This window comes from Podarcis muralis, chromosome 11, assembly GCF_964188315.1.
Source record: "Podarcis muralis chromosome 11, rPodMur119.hap1.1, whole genome shotgun sequence".
Taxonomy (NCBI): domain Eukaryota; kingdom Metazoa; phylum Chordata; class Lepidosauria; order Squamata; family Lacertidae; genus Podarcis; species Podarcis muralis.
In genome coordinates, this window is record NC_135665.1 from 47,260,999 (window position 1) to 47,277,370 (window position 16,372).

A 16,372-nucleotide genomic window follows, 5' to 3' on the forward strand; every position below is an offset into this window, starting at 1 on the left:
AGGTCTGTGACATGGTTTCCAGTTGTATGCTTATAATATTAAAAGCTCCTCCCAGAAATCATTTTGCAAAGCTAAGAAGTGCATGCATTTGGGGAGAGAACACTCTCTTGCCCCAAAGTGCTCTTGGTGGCTACTTAGAAATAGTTGGAAAGTTAATTCCTTTTGAACCTCTTGTATGTAATCTTTTATAAAGGTTGCTTAAGAGCAGGCTTTGCCATACTCTGCTTCTACAAAAATGCAAAAGCTCAGCCCAAGAGCCATGATTTGATCCTGAACTTTTTGCTCCTCACGATTGTTTTAGCTGTGTGGTGTGGGGTTCTGCAAGCTGTAGCTCTGAGGTCATGTATAAATAGCTTCATATCTCAAACATATTTAAAACTCCATTTCACTTCTGCAAGGAATACTCAAAAGGCTGCAATCCTCAAAGCACTTACCTTAGAATAGGCATGAACAACTTGTGACCCATTGAGTTGAACACTGCTCACCAGCTATGTGTGATGGCTTGCCAGGTGCTTGCTAAAACTGACCTGTGTTGGCTGCCTGCCAGAGACTTGGGAAAAAATGGTATGTGTTGAGAACCTGGCTGGGCATATACAGGGCTTGTGAGGTGTGCCTTTGGCCTGCAAGTTGTTCTGCTCTAGAACGGTCCTGTTTATTAACATACACTTGCTGTAGTGTAAGTGCTTTGGCTGTTGCAAGTATATTGGGTGGGCCTGGATGAACTGGAAGCAAAGGGAAAGACAGCTCCTGGCTTGTAAAATACATTGTGTTTACACTAAACTTACACAATTTGTCCTGTTTTTATTTTGTTTTGGAATACTTCTTAACTAATGCATACTATGCTAAGTTACAAGACACTGTTCTGGGGCTCTGTAGTTTGTTTGTTTTTGGAAGCAGATTACTTAGGTTTGATATGGATTGTTGGGAAAAAACGGTTTGATTTACACCACTTTTTTGTCCATTTGTGCCAAGTGCTGTGGCTAGATAAAACAAAGGAGAGGATCCCAAGCTTGGTTTTTGTTCACAGGCTGGTGATGTATCAAGTCCATTGCAGGCAATGGACAGGCTAAAAACAGCAGCACCAAATCTAAGGTTTATAAACCTCAAAAGCAATGAAGCAGATGCCTTGCAAAATAAACACTGAGCTATCTGAACTGCCCATGTTGGTGTAGTTATGCTTTGTATCCAAACCAAGGAGGATGAACTGTGGCTGCCCAGAGGGCAGATCTGATCAAGCAGATGAGTTGTCAGTGGCCTCCACATTCAAGACTTACCCTGCTGGAATTAGAAGGGAACAGGGTGAACCTCAATATTTCCTGCACTGCAGGGGGGTTGGACTTAGATGACCCTTGCAGTCCCTTCCAACGTCATAATTCTATGATTTCTCTTTAGCACTCATCGCTGAACCTTAAAAAAGCAAAATGACAGATCACAATGTTACAGACATGGGAGGAGGAGAAAAACAGTGGGTAAATATGGGTGCTATTCAGTAGGTGCCTGCAGATGTGTATTTTCAGGACTTGCCCTCTTCCTGTGACAGAAAATTCCTTAAACTGTTTTTAATGCTGAAATTTAAATAGTTGTAACTTATCCTGGGACCTACTAGCGAAGGGCAGGTAATAAATTTAATAATAGTGTTAACTATTATCATTACTTATAATGCAAACATAACCAGGAAGACCTTCTAAAGGATTCCCACGCTCCTCAATGCATGTGAGGCAAGAGTTCACCTATATTAACAGACCTTAACATGCTGTGTAAACTCACCCAAGTGAAATGCACCGTGTTAGTTCCAGACAGCAGCCTGAGCCAAAATTCTAATCATGTTTACTCTGAAGTCCTACTGGGACTTGCTGCATGATAACTATACTTAAAATTGTTCATCTACTTGGGAGTGGGAATAAACTCCCACTAAACACAATGTGACTTTAAACATATAATGGAATTGCACTGCACATTTATCGTTTATCCTGATTTTACAGGCCAATTCCTTGCAGCAGAGCTTAAAAACCCAACAGCCCTCAAATAATACACTTTACTAGTCTACTCTTGAATGTGCATCTTACATGAGAAATTTTAAGGCATCTTTTTTTTTTATTTAATTCAAAATTACAAAAATGCTAAGAACAAGAGCTGACTGGTAGCAGACAAAGAGGTCTCGGCAAAGTTTGCCAAACACCAAGACAGCTGCATTTTTTATAAAATCAAACAGAGCTTAGATGAGTGTTTGAGGCCGCGATAGGTAGACTGCTCTTTCTTTGACTCTTGCTCCCTGAATTCTGGTTGGCTGATTATATGAACCGCCTCCACGGCCCTTTTCTTTTGCACCCTGTGCAAAATAATTCGGTAAATCCCAGTTACTGAGCTGTGGGACTCTCTCCCGCGGTTGTTCTGAATGTGCTCCTCCGTGATCCCCAAATTGTTCAATATTTTTTTCACTTCGGCGTCTTCCTCTCCAAGTGTTCCACTCCCCGACAAGTACTTTGGATCCAGTTTGAAAGGTTCCAGGGGCTTCGGATACTCCACTCCTTTCATCCATTCGCTGTTCATAATGTACTCAATGGAATAGCGTTCCGAAGGTACTGGCTGCAGGATTCCCCGAATCAGCTTCTGGCAAGGTTCCGAGAGGAACGGCGGCAGGACATACATCCCCTCGAGAATAGTCTTCTTCAGTTTTCCCACTGTGTCTGCTCGAAAGGGCATTATCCCGGTCGTCATAAAATACAGAAGAATTCCGAGTGCCCAGATATCCACATATGCCCCAACGTAGCTTTCGTCCCTGAAGAGCTCTGGGGCAGCGTAAGGAGGGGAGCCGCAAAAAGTGTTCAGTGTTTCCTCCTTCTTACTTATCGTGCTGAATCCAAAATCCCCCACTTTCACACAGGTGTTACTGGTATAAAATACGTTTTCAGCTTTCAGGTCCCGGTGAATTATGTTGCTCTCATGCTGCAGAACAAAGAATAAAAATTAATGTTTAGCTTTCAGAAATGTTTTCCACTGTGCTGCAAATGAAAAAGTGGAAGTGTTTTAAAATAATAATGATTAGTCTTTTAAAAGAAAAGTATATTTTAGCTAGTCATTTGTACAAAAGCACCAGCAGGGCTGTAGCCACAGAAGAGGAGAAGGAAGGTATGGACCACTGAAAGCTATTCCAATCCAAGCCCCTACCTGAACGTTTAGCTTTCATTTAACCCTTCTTCCCCTGCCTCCCACATCCCAGTAATTTTATAGCCATTTTTGTTTGTGGAGACATGCAGAAATGGACAAAGGCAGCATTCTGCCCAGTTGCCCTCTAAATATTAATACAATTACGCAGTTATGAGCTCTTTATCAAGCTACCTGTATGTTCTTCCTATTCTGTAATGAATCCCCACCCACATAGGATCCTCATCACAACATTTCTGGCTATAATCAGAGCTGTTAAATAGCCCCTGAACACATTACAGCAGAGCTTACACAGACACACAAACTGCTTGCACTTCCATGGTGGTCACGTGTTTCCAGCAAAAGATATTCCACACAAAACGTACCTCAAGCTGCAGAAAAGCACCCAAAGCAAATGTTTGTTCATACGCAGGCACACTAAGCTGGAGCCACTTGCCATGTGGACATAATATTCTTTTATTGCTCCTAACAGACTGGTGGATATCACAAACTAATCCTGCTTCTCTTTAAAGTGGGACACACACAGGGAAATGCAGAGCTGCTGAAGGGACCAAAATAATGAACTTACCATGTGCTTAAGAGCAGACACAATCTGGGAGAAGATGTGTTTACTCTCCACTTCCAATAATTTCCCCTCTGTCGTGATTTTCGCAAATAGCTCCCCTCCACTGGCATATTCCATCACCAGGTGCAGCTTGGAGAGTGTCTCCATGACCTCATAAAGCCTGATGATGTTTGGGTGGTGCAGCTTCTCCATGCTGGAAATCTCGCGGGAGAGTAATCTCTGCGTCTTCTGGTCTAATTTTGTCTTGTCCAAAATCTTAATGGCTACCTTTTCTGGAATGACAGTGGTTTGATTGCATAGGGTTAGTAAGGGCAGCTGATACCATGCTTAAGAAAGGAAGAAAAGTCATATGAACAGCCTTGATCCAGCAAGCTCAAGACTATCTGTTGCAACTTGCGGGAGATCGTCAGAGCCTCAGGCAGATGGCCTTCCCATCGAGGCTACCTAAGATCCTTTTACAGTGGTACCTCTAGTTACATACGCTTCAGGTTACCGACTCCGCTAACCCAGAAATAGTGCTTCAGGTTAAGAACTTTGCTTCAGGATGAGAACAGAAATCGTGCTCCGGCGGCATGGCAGCAGCAGGAGGCCCCATTAGCTAAAGTGGTGCTTCAGGTTAAGAACAGTTTCAGGTTAAGAACGGACCTTAGGAATGAATTAAGTACTTAACCTGAAGTACCACTGCAACTGGAAATAGCACAAGCTAAATCTGGGACTTGAGGTGGAAGGTTCTGCTCTGCCACTGAGCTATGTCCCTTTCCTCTGCTACATCTTGTATAATTACATCTTAATACAAAATTCTCCTAACAGTTGGCATGGATGTAATGTACTCACGTATTAAAAGAGGAGGAACATAGGCAGCTGTTTTGTTATTGCACAGCACCCTGGGTTCTGTTTGGATGAAGGGTGCTTTAGAAATGTTTATAATAAATAGAAGTATACTGGGTCAGCACAGTTGTCCATCTAGCCCCGTAAATTAACTGGCAGCAGGTCTTCAGTGCCCAAGGGGATGTTCACATTACCACATGACAATGCAGTGAAGTGGTTTGTGCTTGCAGATAAGTAGGTTTCTTCCATGCTCAGTTCTAAATCTGCGCAAATGTTAATCTGGAGAAAACCTGAATTACCGTTTGCTACGATTGAGCACTAAAGAGCAGTTCCCCCCAGGAGTTGTGTGTCAGAAATTTACACATACTAACCAGGCTTTGAAACTGAAACCGAAACTTTGCTCAATATGGCAAGAACCATGCAGAGCAGCCATCAAATCCTCTAGCAGGCCTTGGCCTCCACATATGCACAACTGTAAGGGACCCTAAGCAGCCTCTCTGCGTCACAGGCCAAAACGGATCTGCATTCCACTTTGTTTTTGTTTTTTTTGCTGTGATGAGGCAGCTGTATTTAAACATGACTTAATACAATAATAAAAGAACTTGAACGGAATATAGAATCCACATTATTTGTAACAGAACTGAGCTGTGTTGTGTTGTTTTTCTGATACACAGCAGTCAGACTACCATTCCTATCTGTGCAATTATGCTGGTTGTAGCTGAAGGCTGTTACAGCCCCAAATATCTGGAGGGCGCTAGGTTGGCGAAGGCTGTATTCAACTCTATTGTTGCTGCAACCCAACACACACTTACTGGCGAGCAAGACCCACTGAGCACAGTGGTGCTCACTTTCAAGTAAATATGTATAGGATTGCATTGCAAACCAGGTTTCCACTGCAGCAAACATGACCACTGTTGCAAATGAAACAGACTACAGCCCATTTCTGAGAGATCATGAATATCTTCACCCCACAAAAGAGACTGAGCCACACCCCACCTTTCCCAAGAAGCTCAGGGTGGCACATATGGAGGTTATTCCCCTCCAATAAACAATAAAACAGCAACACAAAATTATTAAATATTCCCAAAGTTCAATTGCTGTTAAGAAAGCTTCAAAGGCACTGCAAGATGTTTCTTGTGTTTTGTAAAATTAAAACACTATTCTCACCACAGGAGAAAAAACAAAGGCCAAGCAACACAGTGGGAAACAAAAGGCCTTTTCTCATTCAGGGTTCTTTTCAAGCACAACATTTACAGAAAAAAGGTAGGGGGGGGGGGATGTTCCAAGGCTAGGCAAGACCAAAAGAAATAACAAATCAGATTTTGCACTTCATCCATGGCCCAATTTCCCCTCACCGCATTTTGCTTCTTGCAGCCTTGGTTCTGCACTTTGTTTTAAGAAGTTTAGGGAGGAGAGATCAGGTCATCCTGAGAATCCAGCTAGCCAGACACTTTTAGAAGGAAAGGTTGCTGTAACCTTGTCTGTGCCATCAGTGACAAGAGTCTCTCTAATCCTAGCTGCTGATGCAACCGTTTGAAACACAGCTTGCAATTGGCACGCCAGGTATCATCTGGAAAAGGAGCCAAATACTAGGATGTTCTTTTGTTGCACATGCAGGGACACAGAATTCAGGCATGTGCATGGGTGGAGCTTCAGTTACTGATACGGTTTTTTAGCAGAGAGATACAGGATTCCCTCTTATTACTATTTTTTGTCAAATTAGCATGCCACTTTTCATCCAAAGATCACAGGGCAGTTTACTACATAAAAACACAAACGAGAACAAAAGCAAACCAATAACCCCTTCCCTCCCACAAACATTTAAAAAGCCATAGAATGTTAATCAGCCAAAGCCTTAGTTACAGAGAAACGTTTTTGCCTGGCGCCTAAAGATATGTAACAAAAAGCATCAGGCAAGCCTCCCCGGGGAGAGCATTCCACAAATGGGGAGCCACTGCAGAAAAGGCCTGTTCTCATGTTGCCAGCCTCCAAAACACTCATGGAGGAGGCACGCAAAGAAGGGCCTCAGGTGATCATTGCAGGTTCTGGATCAGTTCATATGGGGAGAGGTGGTCTTTGAGGTACAGTGGTACCTCGGATTAAGTATTTATTTCGTTCCGGAGGTCTGTTCTTAACCTGAAACTGTTCTTAACCTGAAGCACCGCTTTAGCTAATGGGGCCTCCCCGCTGCTGCCGCACCGCCGGAGCACGATTTCTGTTCTTATCCTGAAGCAAATTTCTTAACCTGAAGCACTATTTCTGGGTTAGCAGAGTGTGTAACCTGAAGCGTATATAACCTGAAGTATATGTAACCCGAGTTACCACTGTACTGCAGTCCTGAGATTTATAGATCAAAACCAGCACTTTGAACTGGGCTCAGAAACTTATTGGCAGCCAGTGTAATACCCTCAAACCAACCACACCAGCTGAAGTTTCCGAACTATCTTCAGAAGCAGCCCTACATGTAACACATTGCAGTAATCTAACACAGAGGTTACTAGAACACAGACAACGTAAGTTAGTGTATCCCTGTCCAGACAGGGGCACAGCTGGGCCACCAGCTGAAACTGATGGAAGGCACTCCTTGCCACTGAGGCCGCCCGACCCTCAAGCAACAGCAAAAGATTCAGAAGTACCCCAAGCTGCATACCCGCTCCTTCAGAAGGAGTGTAACCCCATCCAGATCAGGCAACCTCCCATCCATATGGGTCTAGGGAACCATTCACTAACAGTGTCTCAGTGTAATCTGGATTGAGCTTCAGTTTGTTGGCTCTCAGTCCATTACCAAGGCAAGACAATGGTCTAGCACATCCACCTTCAGATGTAAAGAAGAAGCAGAGCTGTGTGTCATCAGCATATTACTGACAACATACTCCAAAGCTCTGGATGACCCCACTTGGTGGTTTCATGCACCATAATTATCTTGGAAGGATAACGAGTCATCTGAAACCCCAAGAAACCAGATCTGAAAGTATCTGGAGTAGCCTGCTGGAAGTCATTAACTGCATGACTTACAGGACAGAAGTCTATACAGTCGTACCTTGGATCTTGAATGCCCTGGAACGTGGATGTTTTGGCTCCCAAACTCCACAAACCCGGAAGTGATTGTTCCGGTTTGCAAATGTTTTTTTGGAACCAGAGCGTCCAACAGGGCTTCTGTAGCTTCTGATTGGCTGCAGGAGCTTCCTGCAGCCAATCAGAAGCCGTGATTTGGTTTTCGAACATTTTGGAAGACAAACGGACTTCCGGAACGGATTCCGTTCGACTTCCAAAGTACGGCTGTACCAGCAAATTATTTATCATATTTCCAACAGGCTGCAAACCTCAGCGTTCCTTTCACCAGGTAAATTTCCCCTGTATATCCTACTGCTGTAACTGCTAACACTGCAAAGTTAGTACACACACACACACACCCCGCTCTGCTCCTAAGAAATAACACTGCAATAATTACAAGTTTGTTTAATTATAATTCAGCAATTGAGCTGGAATTTCCATCACTACATTCTTCTGCTGGCAACACCTCGGCTCCCATTTTCAAATCCTCAAGTGCTCTCTTTAATCCTTGCTGTATAAAGCACACCCGCACTCTTCCTTTTGTTGCCATTGCCCTATGAATCCAGTTCCCAGGAGGTGAAGCTCTGGGTTCACAGGATGGGATGGGGTAGGGGGGGGGGTTTCAATTAATCTGATGTGAGCAAGGAGAGACTTTCTAACCACTACAGACACACAAACATGGTATCAGCAGGAATTGCAAATACAGAGAAAGTGACTCACACACACGGGCAAAAATCTAAACGCTAAAGAGCTTCAGTGTGACTTAAACTCAGCATGGGAGATAACACATACAGCAGAGTCAGAAGACCCCAGAGGCACGTTTGGGATAAAGAACAACTGATAATAGTGCTCGCATCCAAATTCTGGGAGCAGGAAGGCACTTATGCAGATAAAAACCATATAAATCATAGAGCTAGAAGGGACATGTGGCCTTCCAGACGTTGTTGTTGGACTCTGGCTCCCATCATCCCCAGTCACCATGGCCGGTGGTCAGGGAATGATGGGAGTTGTAGTCCAACAACAGAATCTGAAAGGCCACAGGTTTCCCGCCCACATTTATAGTACCATCAGCAGATGGTACTCATTTCTATAATGCTTGGCCTGTGATCTAGAAATGGAAAGAAAGGTTAGTGGGAGCAGTGGGGATGGGATTTGTGTATGTGGGAGAGAATGAATGCATGATGAAGGGGAAGGAGAGGGGGGCAGGAGGGCTGTTCCGACCCACTTCTGGCTTCAGCCCGGCTCACTTTGGGCTCTGCCCTTGTCCACCACCAGCTTAAAGCTCCTAATTTCTCCCACCCAGCCAGCTAGTAAAATTGGCATAAACTTCTGAAGGGGCTGCCCAGTCCTGTTCTAAAATAACCAACGCTTCTTGGTATCATCATGAATACTGAATGGAATAGTCATTCCTGACAAAAACGACACGACCTGGAAAACAGATAGGGGAGGAGGAGGGGAAGTCTCCCATCTTAGCTGTTCTCTGTCCCAAGAGGGTGTTCAGAAGCATGCTCAAAAGCGCAGCGAACTCACTTTTAACTCTCTGGTCTTGGCATGCGAGGCAGACGGTACATGAGCCTGCTCAGGACATTGCCTTCAATACTTACTCAAGGGATGGCATATTACATTGTGCATCTACCCACTGCCCCACTTAGTTATCTGTTCTATGGGTGCTTCCAGACAGGAGCTGAATTTGCAAACCGATCAATGAGATGTTGCAAACAAGTTACTTTTTTATTTATTTATTTACTGGATTTTCCTCGGGAAAGGATAAATCTGGGTGAAATTGGAAGGGAGGGGGAGATATATAGCCTGGCATTTGGATGCCAATGACACGTGGATGCTGTAGGAACGCCCTCCCCCAAAAAAACCTTACATGTGTCTGATGCACCCATCTGGAAACACCTTGTATATACAACCCCACACAACCGCTTGTTCCACACACCGCAGAGCCTACCTTTGGTCAGAGCATGGATTCCAAGCTTCACTTGGGAGAAGTTCCCACTCCCTATTTCCCCTCTGATGCGGTAAAACCCAATCCTCTTCCCCAGAGTTAACTCTTTAACCACCTTTTCATCCTGGGACATATCCAGAGTCAGTTTCTCCAAAGGCGTCAACCGGCGCTGCCTGCCCTGCTCATCCTCTGCATAGACCTCACTCTTTGTATAGTCCTCTGCACTGTCTTCCCGATTCCATCTAACATACCGGTGGCTCCCTAGACCGCCATTCGCATATCCTGTGGTCATAGTCCAGGGGGCGATCACGGATCCATCGGCTTTAGCAAGCTGCTCTGCGGGAAGACCTCGGCGACACGGATGCAGACATGACAAAGCCCGTGACCATTTAAAACAGAAAACTAGAGAGGGCTCCAAGACATCGGGCTCGGCACTAAGTTTTATTCACGGCGTTATCTTCCAGCAGATGCATCATTCCATTTCCTCCAAGTAAAACTTAAGAAGCGAAGACCCAACTTGTATCCACATTTAAGCAGCCACTTCGACAAGGGTCACAATCTGCAGGCTTAATGGAAGATTTGCAATTAAAGGTGTAAACTCTACATCACAAAAGCAAGGAGGGCTGTGCAAAATACAAGGGCATCCTTTTCTCACTCTCTCTCTCCAGGCATACAAACAAAGTGCTTGACTCAGCGCCTGCTGCTGCTGCTTTGAATGTGTCCAGGTCCCTTTGAACAGCTGACCTCATCAGGCAGGAGATGATCAGATCCTCCCTCCTTGATTCAGGTCCCAGTTCAAGAGCCGAAAGCTGCGGTTCTTTCATCGCTATGTTCTTTAGCCGGCAACACTTCTCCTCCGGCTTTGAAGTGTTGGGGTGCTTCTTCGGATCCCTGCTGCAAATAACACACCTGTGCTCTTTGGCGCTGCCATTGTTGGTAGAAGGCTGGCACTGGAGGGTGAAGGCAAAGGCTGGATGCTGACGGAAGAGGAAGACGAGCGATGAAAACACCACCCTTTCTTCAGCAGCAGGGAAGTCGCAGCGAAGGATTAACGAACTGCAGTTACTTCACCCCTCCTTGAGCCTTCTCACAGATGTAATGTGTTCCTAAGAGGAGGGAGGTGCAAAAGAATAAAAATCAGTTAAAGCCTTTGCTTTAAGCGTTCCCACTGAGCAGTCGCTTTTTCTCCCTCTGCTGTTTTAGAAATCATCACCAGTTGCATCCTGCACTTTAGCACTACTCCAAGTAATCAGGGAACTTGCTCACTCTCTCCTGTTTCCTCCTCTTAACAAGGCATCAAGAGGTTGCCAGCATCCTCCAGCCCATACCAGCAAGCATGTGCTGGAGGAAGAGAGCTGCTGTGCTCTCTTCCCTTTCACAAGGGCAGGGAGATAGCTTTACATAACCCATTAAATAATCCTTTCAGCAGCTCAGTCGCTTCTTCCTGAGAACCAGAGGTGTACAGAGCCTGGCCCTGGAAACCTTTCAGCTGTGCTTGTTTAACTTCTTAACTATCTCAGTACTGCTATTTTCCTGACACTTACCTACTGAGTTACAATCTCTGTGGCCTTGCGCCACGGCATCTTTCAAGCCTCGTTTCCAAAATACGCTCCTATTCCAGGGCTGGCTATAATCTGTGTCCCTCCAGCTTGTTGTTGACCACAACACCCACCAGCCACAGGCAGCATGGCCATGGATGATTAGAGTTGTAGTCCAGCAACATCTAGGGACACGGGTGGCGATGTAGGTTAAATCACAGAGCCTAGGACTTGCCAATCAGAAGGTCGGCAGTTCAAAACCCCGCAACAGGGTGAGCTCCCATTGCTTGGTCCCTGCTCCTGCCAACCTAGCAGTTCGAAAGCACGTCAAAGTGCTCCAGCGGGAAGGTAACCGGCGTTTCCGTGCGCTGCTCTGATTCACCAGAAGCGTCTTAGTCATGCTGGCCACATGACCTGGAAGCTGGCTCCCTCAGCCGATAAAGTGAGATGAGCGCCGCAACCCCAGAGTCGGTCATGACTGGACCTAATGGTCGGGGGTCCCTTTACCTTTACCAGCAACATCTGGAGGACCACAGATCATAACCAGTTCCTGCACTAGACCCAGGGTGAGGAATCTTTGGCCTGGCAGATGTTCCTGAACATCAACTCCCAGCAGCCCCAGGAAGCCACAATGGCTAAGGGGGATGGGACTTGGGAGTTCAGCAACATCTGGATAGCCACAGGTCCCCTCTCCCCACTCTTGAGCATGACCTTTGCTCCTCCAGACCAACTGCTCATTTTTACTTGTTTGTTTTGTCTGTGAATGAGCACCAAACCCTCTGCTTACTTGAAGAACTTCAACCACTCTCCCTGCCAACTGTCAAGTCTAGAATGTGTTCCCAGAACACCTATGGGGTTCCACCCATCTCTTTCCCTCCCTCTCTTCTTTCCAGCCTCTCCCTTTTTAGTGGGGCTTTAGTTTGGGGTTTATTTGTAAAAATGTGTCAGCCTTAGGCATGGGCAACCCCCAGCAGTTTAACCCTTAGCCATGTATGCTAATGTAGCCGACTTAGCTGATTTGGTGGGTTTTTCTGAGCAAAGCTAATATATATTTGACTACAGTAAATAGCACACCAGGAGACAATGTTATGAGCCCAGAGCAATCCTACACATACAGTTAGCAGACTTCCGGGATAGCGCGAACGGGGTAATGGCGGATTCCCTCCGAGCTCCGGAGGGAATCGGCTCCGCTAAGGACGGGTCTTGCCGTGCCGGCGACACGGGGACCCTTAGAAACCGCAGGCGTTGAAGCCTGCGGACATGGTGACTCGGTGGGCACCTTAAACGCCCTCCCTGACCCGCGAAGAGCCTTTTTAAAGGCTACGGAGTGGACCGGAGAGTGGCGTGGCGCTGAGAGTCGATCGCTGCCTTGGCGGAGCGAAGCCGCGAGCCATGACCGGAGAGCGCTATCTTTCTTCCTGAAATTTGGACTGAAACAAATAACCCGTGAGTAGAAGGGAATTTTGGCACTAAAAATTTTATACCTAAAATTGAGTACGATCGGGGGTGTGTTAAAAGGAAGTCCGCACCCCCCCCCCACAGAAAGATCCAAAGCAAAGAGAGGAGCACTAAGGCGGAAAGACTTTGGCGCTTAAATAGATAACTCTCACGAATTGGATTACAAAGTTATTGTGCTGGAGTGGAAAAGAGCAGGATTTCAGAAGTTTTTTCTTTTTTTCTTCTCTTGGCAATCCCCCCCCCTTGGACCCGGGAGCGCCCTGCGTGGGAGCCCGAGGAAAAAGAATAAAGAGTTTGACAGCTGTCAAAAGAGCTGTCAAACGAGCGGTAAAGAATTGGAACTGTGTTATTAGTATCTTTTCGGACTAAAAGAGCTACATTAAAATTGAACTTTTTGAAACAAAGTGACTGGGAATAACAAAGTGGCTGGGAACAACAAGTAACGGATTGTTGGAATAGGATCATGATGGAAATCCCCCTGGAGGGAACTAAAGACATTGCAATGGCTGCAGAAGGGAAGCTATGGGCAGAGATTGAAAGGATGTTCTTTCTCGTGGGAACTTTACAAGAGCAAAGTACCACAATAAGTAAACAACTGGAGACTTTCGGTTTGGAACTGAGCAACTCTGCTAATGATACAAAGTTGATGGAAAGAAACTCTGCAGCTGCAGAGGAGGAGATAACTTTGGAACTGGGGGAAAAAGAAGAGGAAGAAGGAGAAGAATTTCAGGTGGAAAAAACCAACCAAAAGCCTGCAACCTCTGGAAACAAAGGAAACAAAGAAAATGACAAGTGGACCATAAATCTGCAAAAGGAGAGAAAGACAAAGGAAGAAGTCCCCAGAATAACTGGAATATTGGACTATATAAGAGTAAACAAGTATGATTTGGACTTTTTCATTAGGTTGGAGTATGAGAGACTGAGTGGTCCTGAGCAGAAACTGATATTCACTGACTTGGAAGGGAAAAAAAAGAAGGGGCTGGTGACAGAACCTCCTCAAGAAGACAGGGCCAACAAAATGGACTACCAACAAAATTGGTGGAGAGAGACTAACTGGGGCTCAAGAGCCTCCGATGTGAGAAACCCGGGCTAAAGCAGCCAATCTATTGGGACATTGGTTTGGGAAGGGACAGAAACCGGGGCAGGGGAGGAGGGGAGGTTAGAATAGTTAAAATTTGAGATCCAGAACAGTTACAATATGATTTTTGATGTAATATGGGAAGGGAGGAATTCATGGGAGAGAATTTAGGCCGTCCTTAGAGAAATGAATTATTGTGTAAAATTGGATAAGTTAAATTGGGTCAAGCATAAATGACAAACTTTAAGAAAAGATAAGAAATATTTAAGGGAGGAGAGCAAATAACTTGCTGAGATAATTAATGAAACTGGAATGTGGGAAGGGGGGTGCGGGGAAGTCAATGAAAGAAGGTAATGAAAGTAAGGCTATGTAATCATGCATGTTTTGTTTTGTCTTTATATGTTTGTCTGTCTTTTAAAAATTTGAAAACTCAATAAAAATTTATATATATAAAAAAAAAAATACACATACAGTTAGCAAAGGTAACAGCAATGCAAAGATCTAAACAAAGCATCTTAAAGATTCCACTGCAAAGACCAAGCAGCTCATCTAATGTTACTAAGAAGCTCAGATGAACTGCAATTCTGCATGGGGAAAGGGCCGTAGCTCAGGGGCAGAGTGTCTTGCTTTTGCATGCACAAGCCCCCAGGATCAATCCCTGGCATCTCCAGGCAAAGCTGGGCAGCTCCCCTGCCTAAAACCCTGGAGAGCAGCTGCCAGTCAGTGTGGATAATGCTGAGCTAGACAGCGCTGACTTCATATAAGGCAGCTTCCACATTTCCCAAGGTGAATGAAGTATTTATGTTGGCTTTGTTCTGAGCAATGAGAGTGGTTCCACTGCAAGGAATTGGGAGAAAGCCACAGTGGGTCAAACGAAGCATCTCTCCAACAGTGGAAGCTCCTGTGATTCTTGTTAAATAACCTCTCTACAGTAGCTGTTTTACTGGGAATCGTCCTGCTGCTCAAGAACCGATTTACAGAATGGTTTACCCTAAGTGCAAAGAGCTAAATTAACTCCACAGAAGTCTTACCCTACCAAATGCAAGCAGAGGTCCTTAGTTAAATCTGGAAGAGTAAGAAATGAGGTATTTTCTAGAAAGTTTCTCCCACTGATAACTGGAATGCCTCCACTTGCTTCACAAGACACCTCAGCCAGCTGCCTGAGAGTTTGGATTGGAAGACCCCTCCCAACCCCCCTGTTACTCTTTGGTGTATCCAACACTTGTACTGTGTCATGGGTCTCCAGGCAACCTGTTTATTCACCATTCATCCTGAATTGTTCACACAAAGCTTACACAGTGGTTCAAATAGATCCAGTCTTCACTGAGCATTCGTTCTTAAATGTGTACAGGGCAGTCGTATGACCAAACGTCTTCATTTGCTTTCGGGTGCTTGCATGCCTTCCGTTTAATATTTTTATCTACCCACACTTTTCAGTGCACCTCCTTGTCACTTTCCTAACCACAAAAGGTCTGGGGTTTTTTTTAAAGAGGATTTGTTGCACTAGGGCAACAGAGCATTTAATCCACTTTCATTGTGCATGGATCTCTCCCACAAAAATAATGGCAAGTCTGGAAGGCTCCTCGTCTCTTGCATAGGAAGCAATACTTCTTCTGTGAACACACATGGAAGGTTCATGTATATAGCTGTGTACAGATCATAGGAGCCAATTCCTAGGGGCCGAGGCCTTCCCATAAAATATTTGGGCACTGCCATTCAAATGGTATGGGGTGAGCCCCATCATGTGATCAATTATGGGGGACAAGGCTTACCTGCCCTCCCCAATATTTTATTCAAGTTTGCATCCCTGGTACGGATGTACAAGTGGATCTGGAAACACTAGCAGATTTACCCTTGTGGAGTTTTGCACAGACACACACACACACACACTCTCTCTCTCTCTTCAAACTGGGAACCATTTCCAGAACAGCAGCATCCAGACAGAAAATCCCCTGACTCAATCTCAACGGAATAGTCACTGCATGCGGACAAATACAATCAGCCTAAGTAAGGGCTTTATCGGCGATCTGCTTCTCCCCTCCATCCCTGCCCCACCCCCTGGCTATGTAAGGCCTGCTATGACAGCATCATGTGTCCTGCCAATCCCATTATTGCTGCCTTTTATTTATGAAATTTGCCACATCACTGTTAAGACTCTGAAACGGTCGGGACTCTAAGGTTTCTGACAAAGCAAAACCAGACACACAGCGCTGGCTTTTCTATATATGTGGCGAAGGGGACAGAAATAGCAGCACCAGCTTAAAGGCAGTGCAGCTTAGGACAACAGTGGCAGATGGATATAGCAGAGGAGGAGACGGTTCTGCCCTCCGGCACATTCATTATTCAGATTCTATTTTTGTGTTTCTGCTTCACCACTGATGTTAATCCCGCTGCACAAGCCATGTACAATTGTGAAAAGGGCGCATCATGGGCAGGGCAGCATTCGTTCTCACCGTTACGTAACCCAAACACACGCCTGAGCTCCTAACAAAAGATGGTGCAGCAGTTTATTTGACAATGGCAACTTCTAAAACTGCAGGCCATGCTGTCCGACTGAGATTTCAGACACAGCTCGCCTCCTAGGGCTTTGTCTGCTGCATTGGTTTAAGATCTGAAGCAGGGAGACATGGGAAGCAGCCTCATATACAGCTCAGGACGAGGGCCTTGCCCAGCTGTGCCTGGAAGGGATTGAGCCCAAGATGTTTTGCAAAAGCTCTGCCACTGAGCTACGAGTA

The 16,372-nt window shown here is 45.3% G+C and overlaps 1 protein-coding gene across 2 annotated transcripts in view; it reads right to left on the reverse strand.

Moving 5' to 3' along the window:
- Nucleotides 1-15: 15 nt before the first annotated feature.
- The window catches only part of NIM1K (NIM1 serine/threonine protein kinase), a 32,531-nt gene continuing 16,174 nt past the window's right edge, over nt 16-16,372 (reverse strand). For both annotated transcript variants that reach the window (XM_028747926.2, XM_028747927.2), the window contains exons 2-4: nt 9,567-10,669; nt 3,734-4,002; nt 16-2,946 (exon numbers count right to left, since the gene is read on the reverse strand). In XM_028747926.2, coding sequence (XP_028603759.2) covers nt 2,197-2,946; nt 3,734-4,002; nt 9,567-9,855 — 1,308 coding nt within the window. In that variant the 5' untranslated portion in view covers nt 9,856-10,669 and the 3' untranslated portion in view covers nt 16-2,196. The remainder of the gene's footprint in view (nt 2,947-3,733; nt 4,003-9,566; nt 10,670-16,372) is intronic.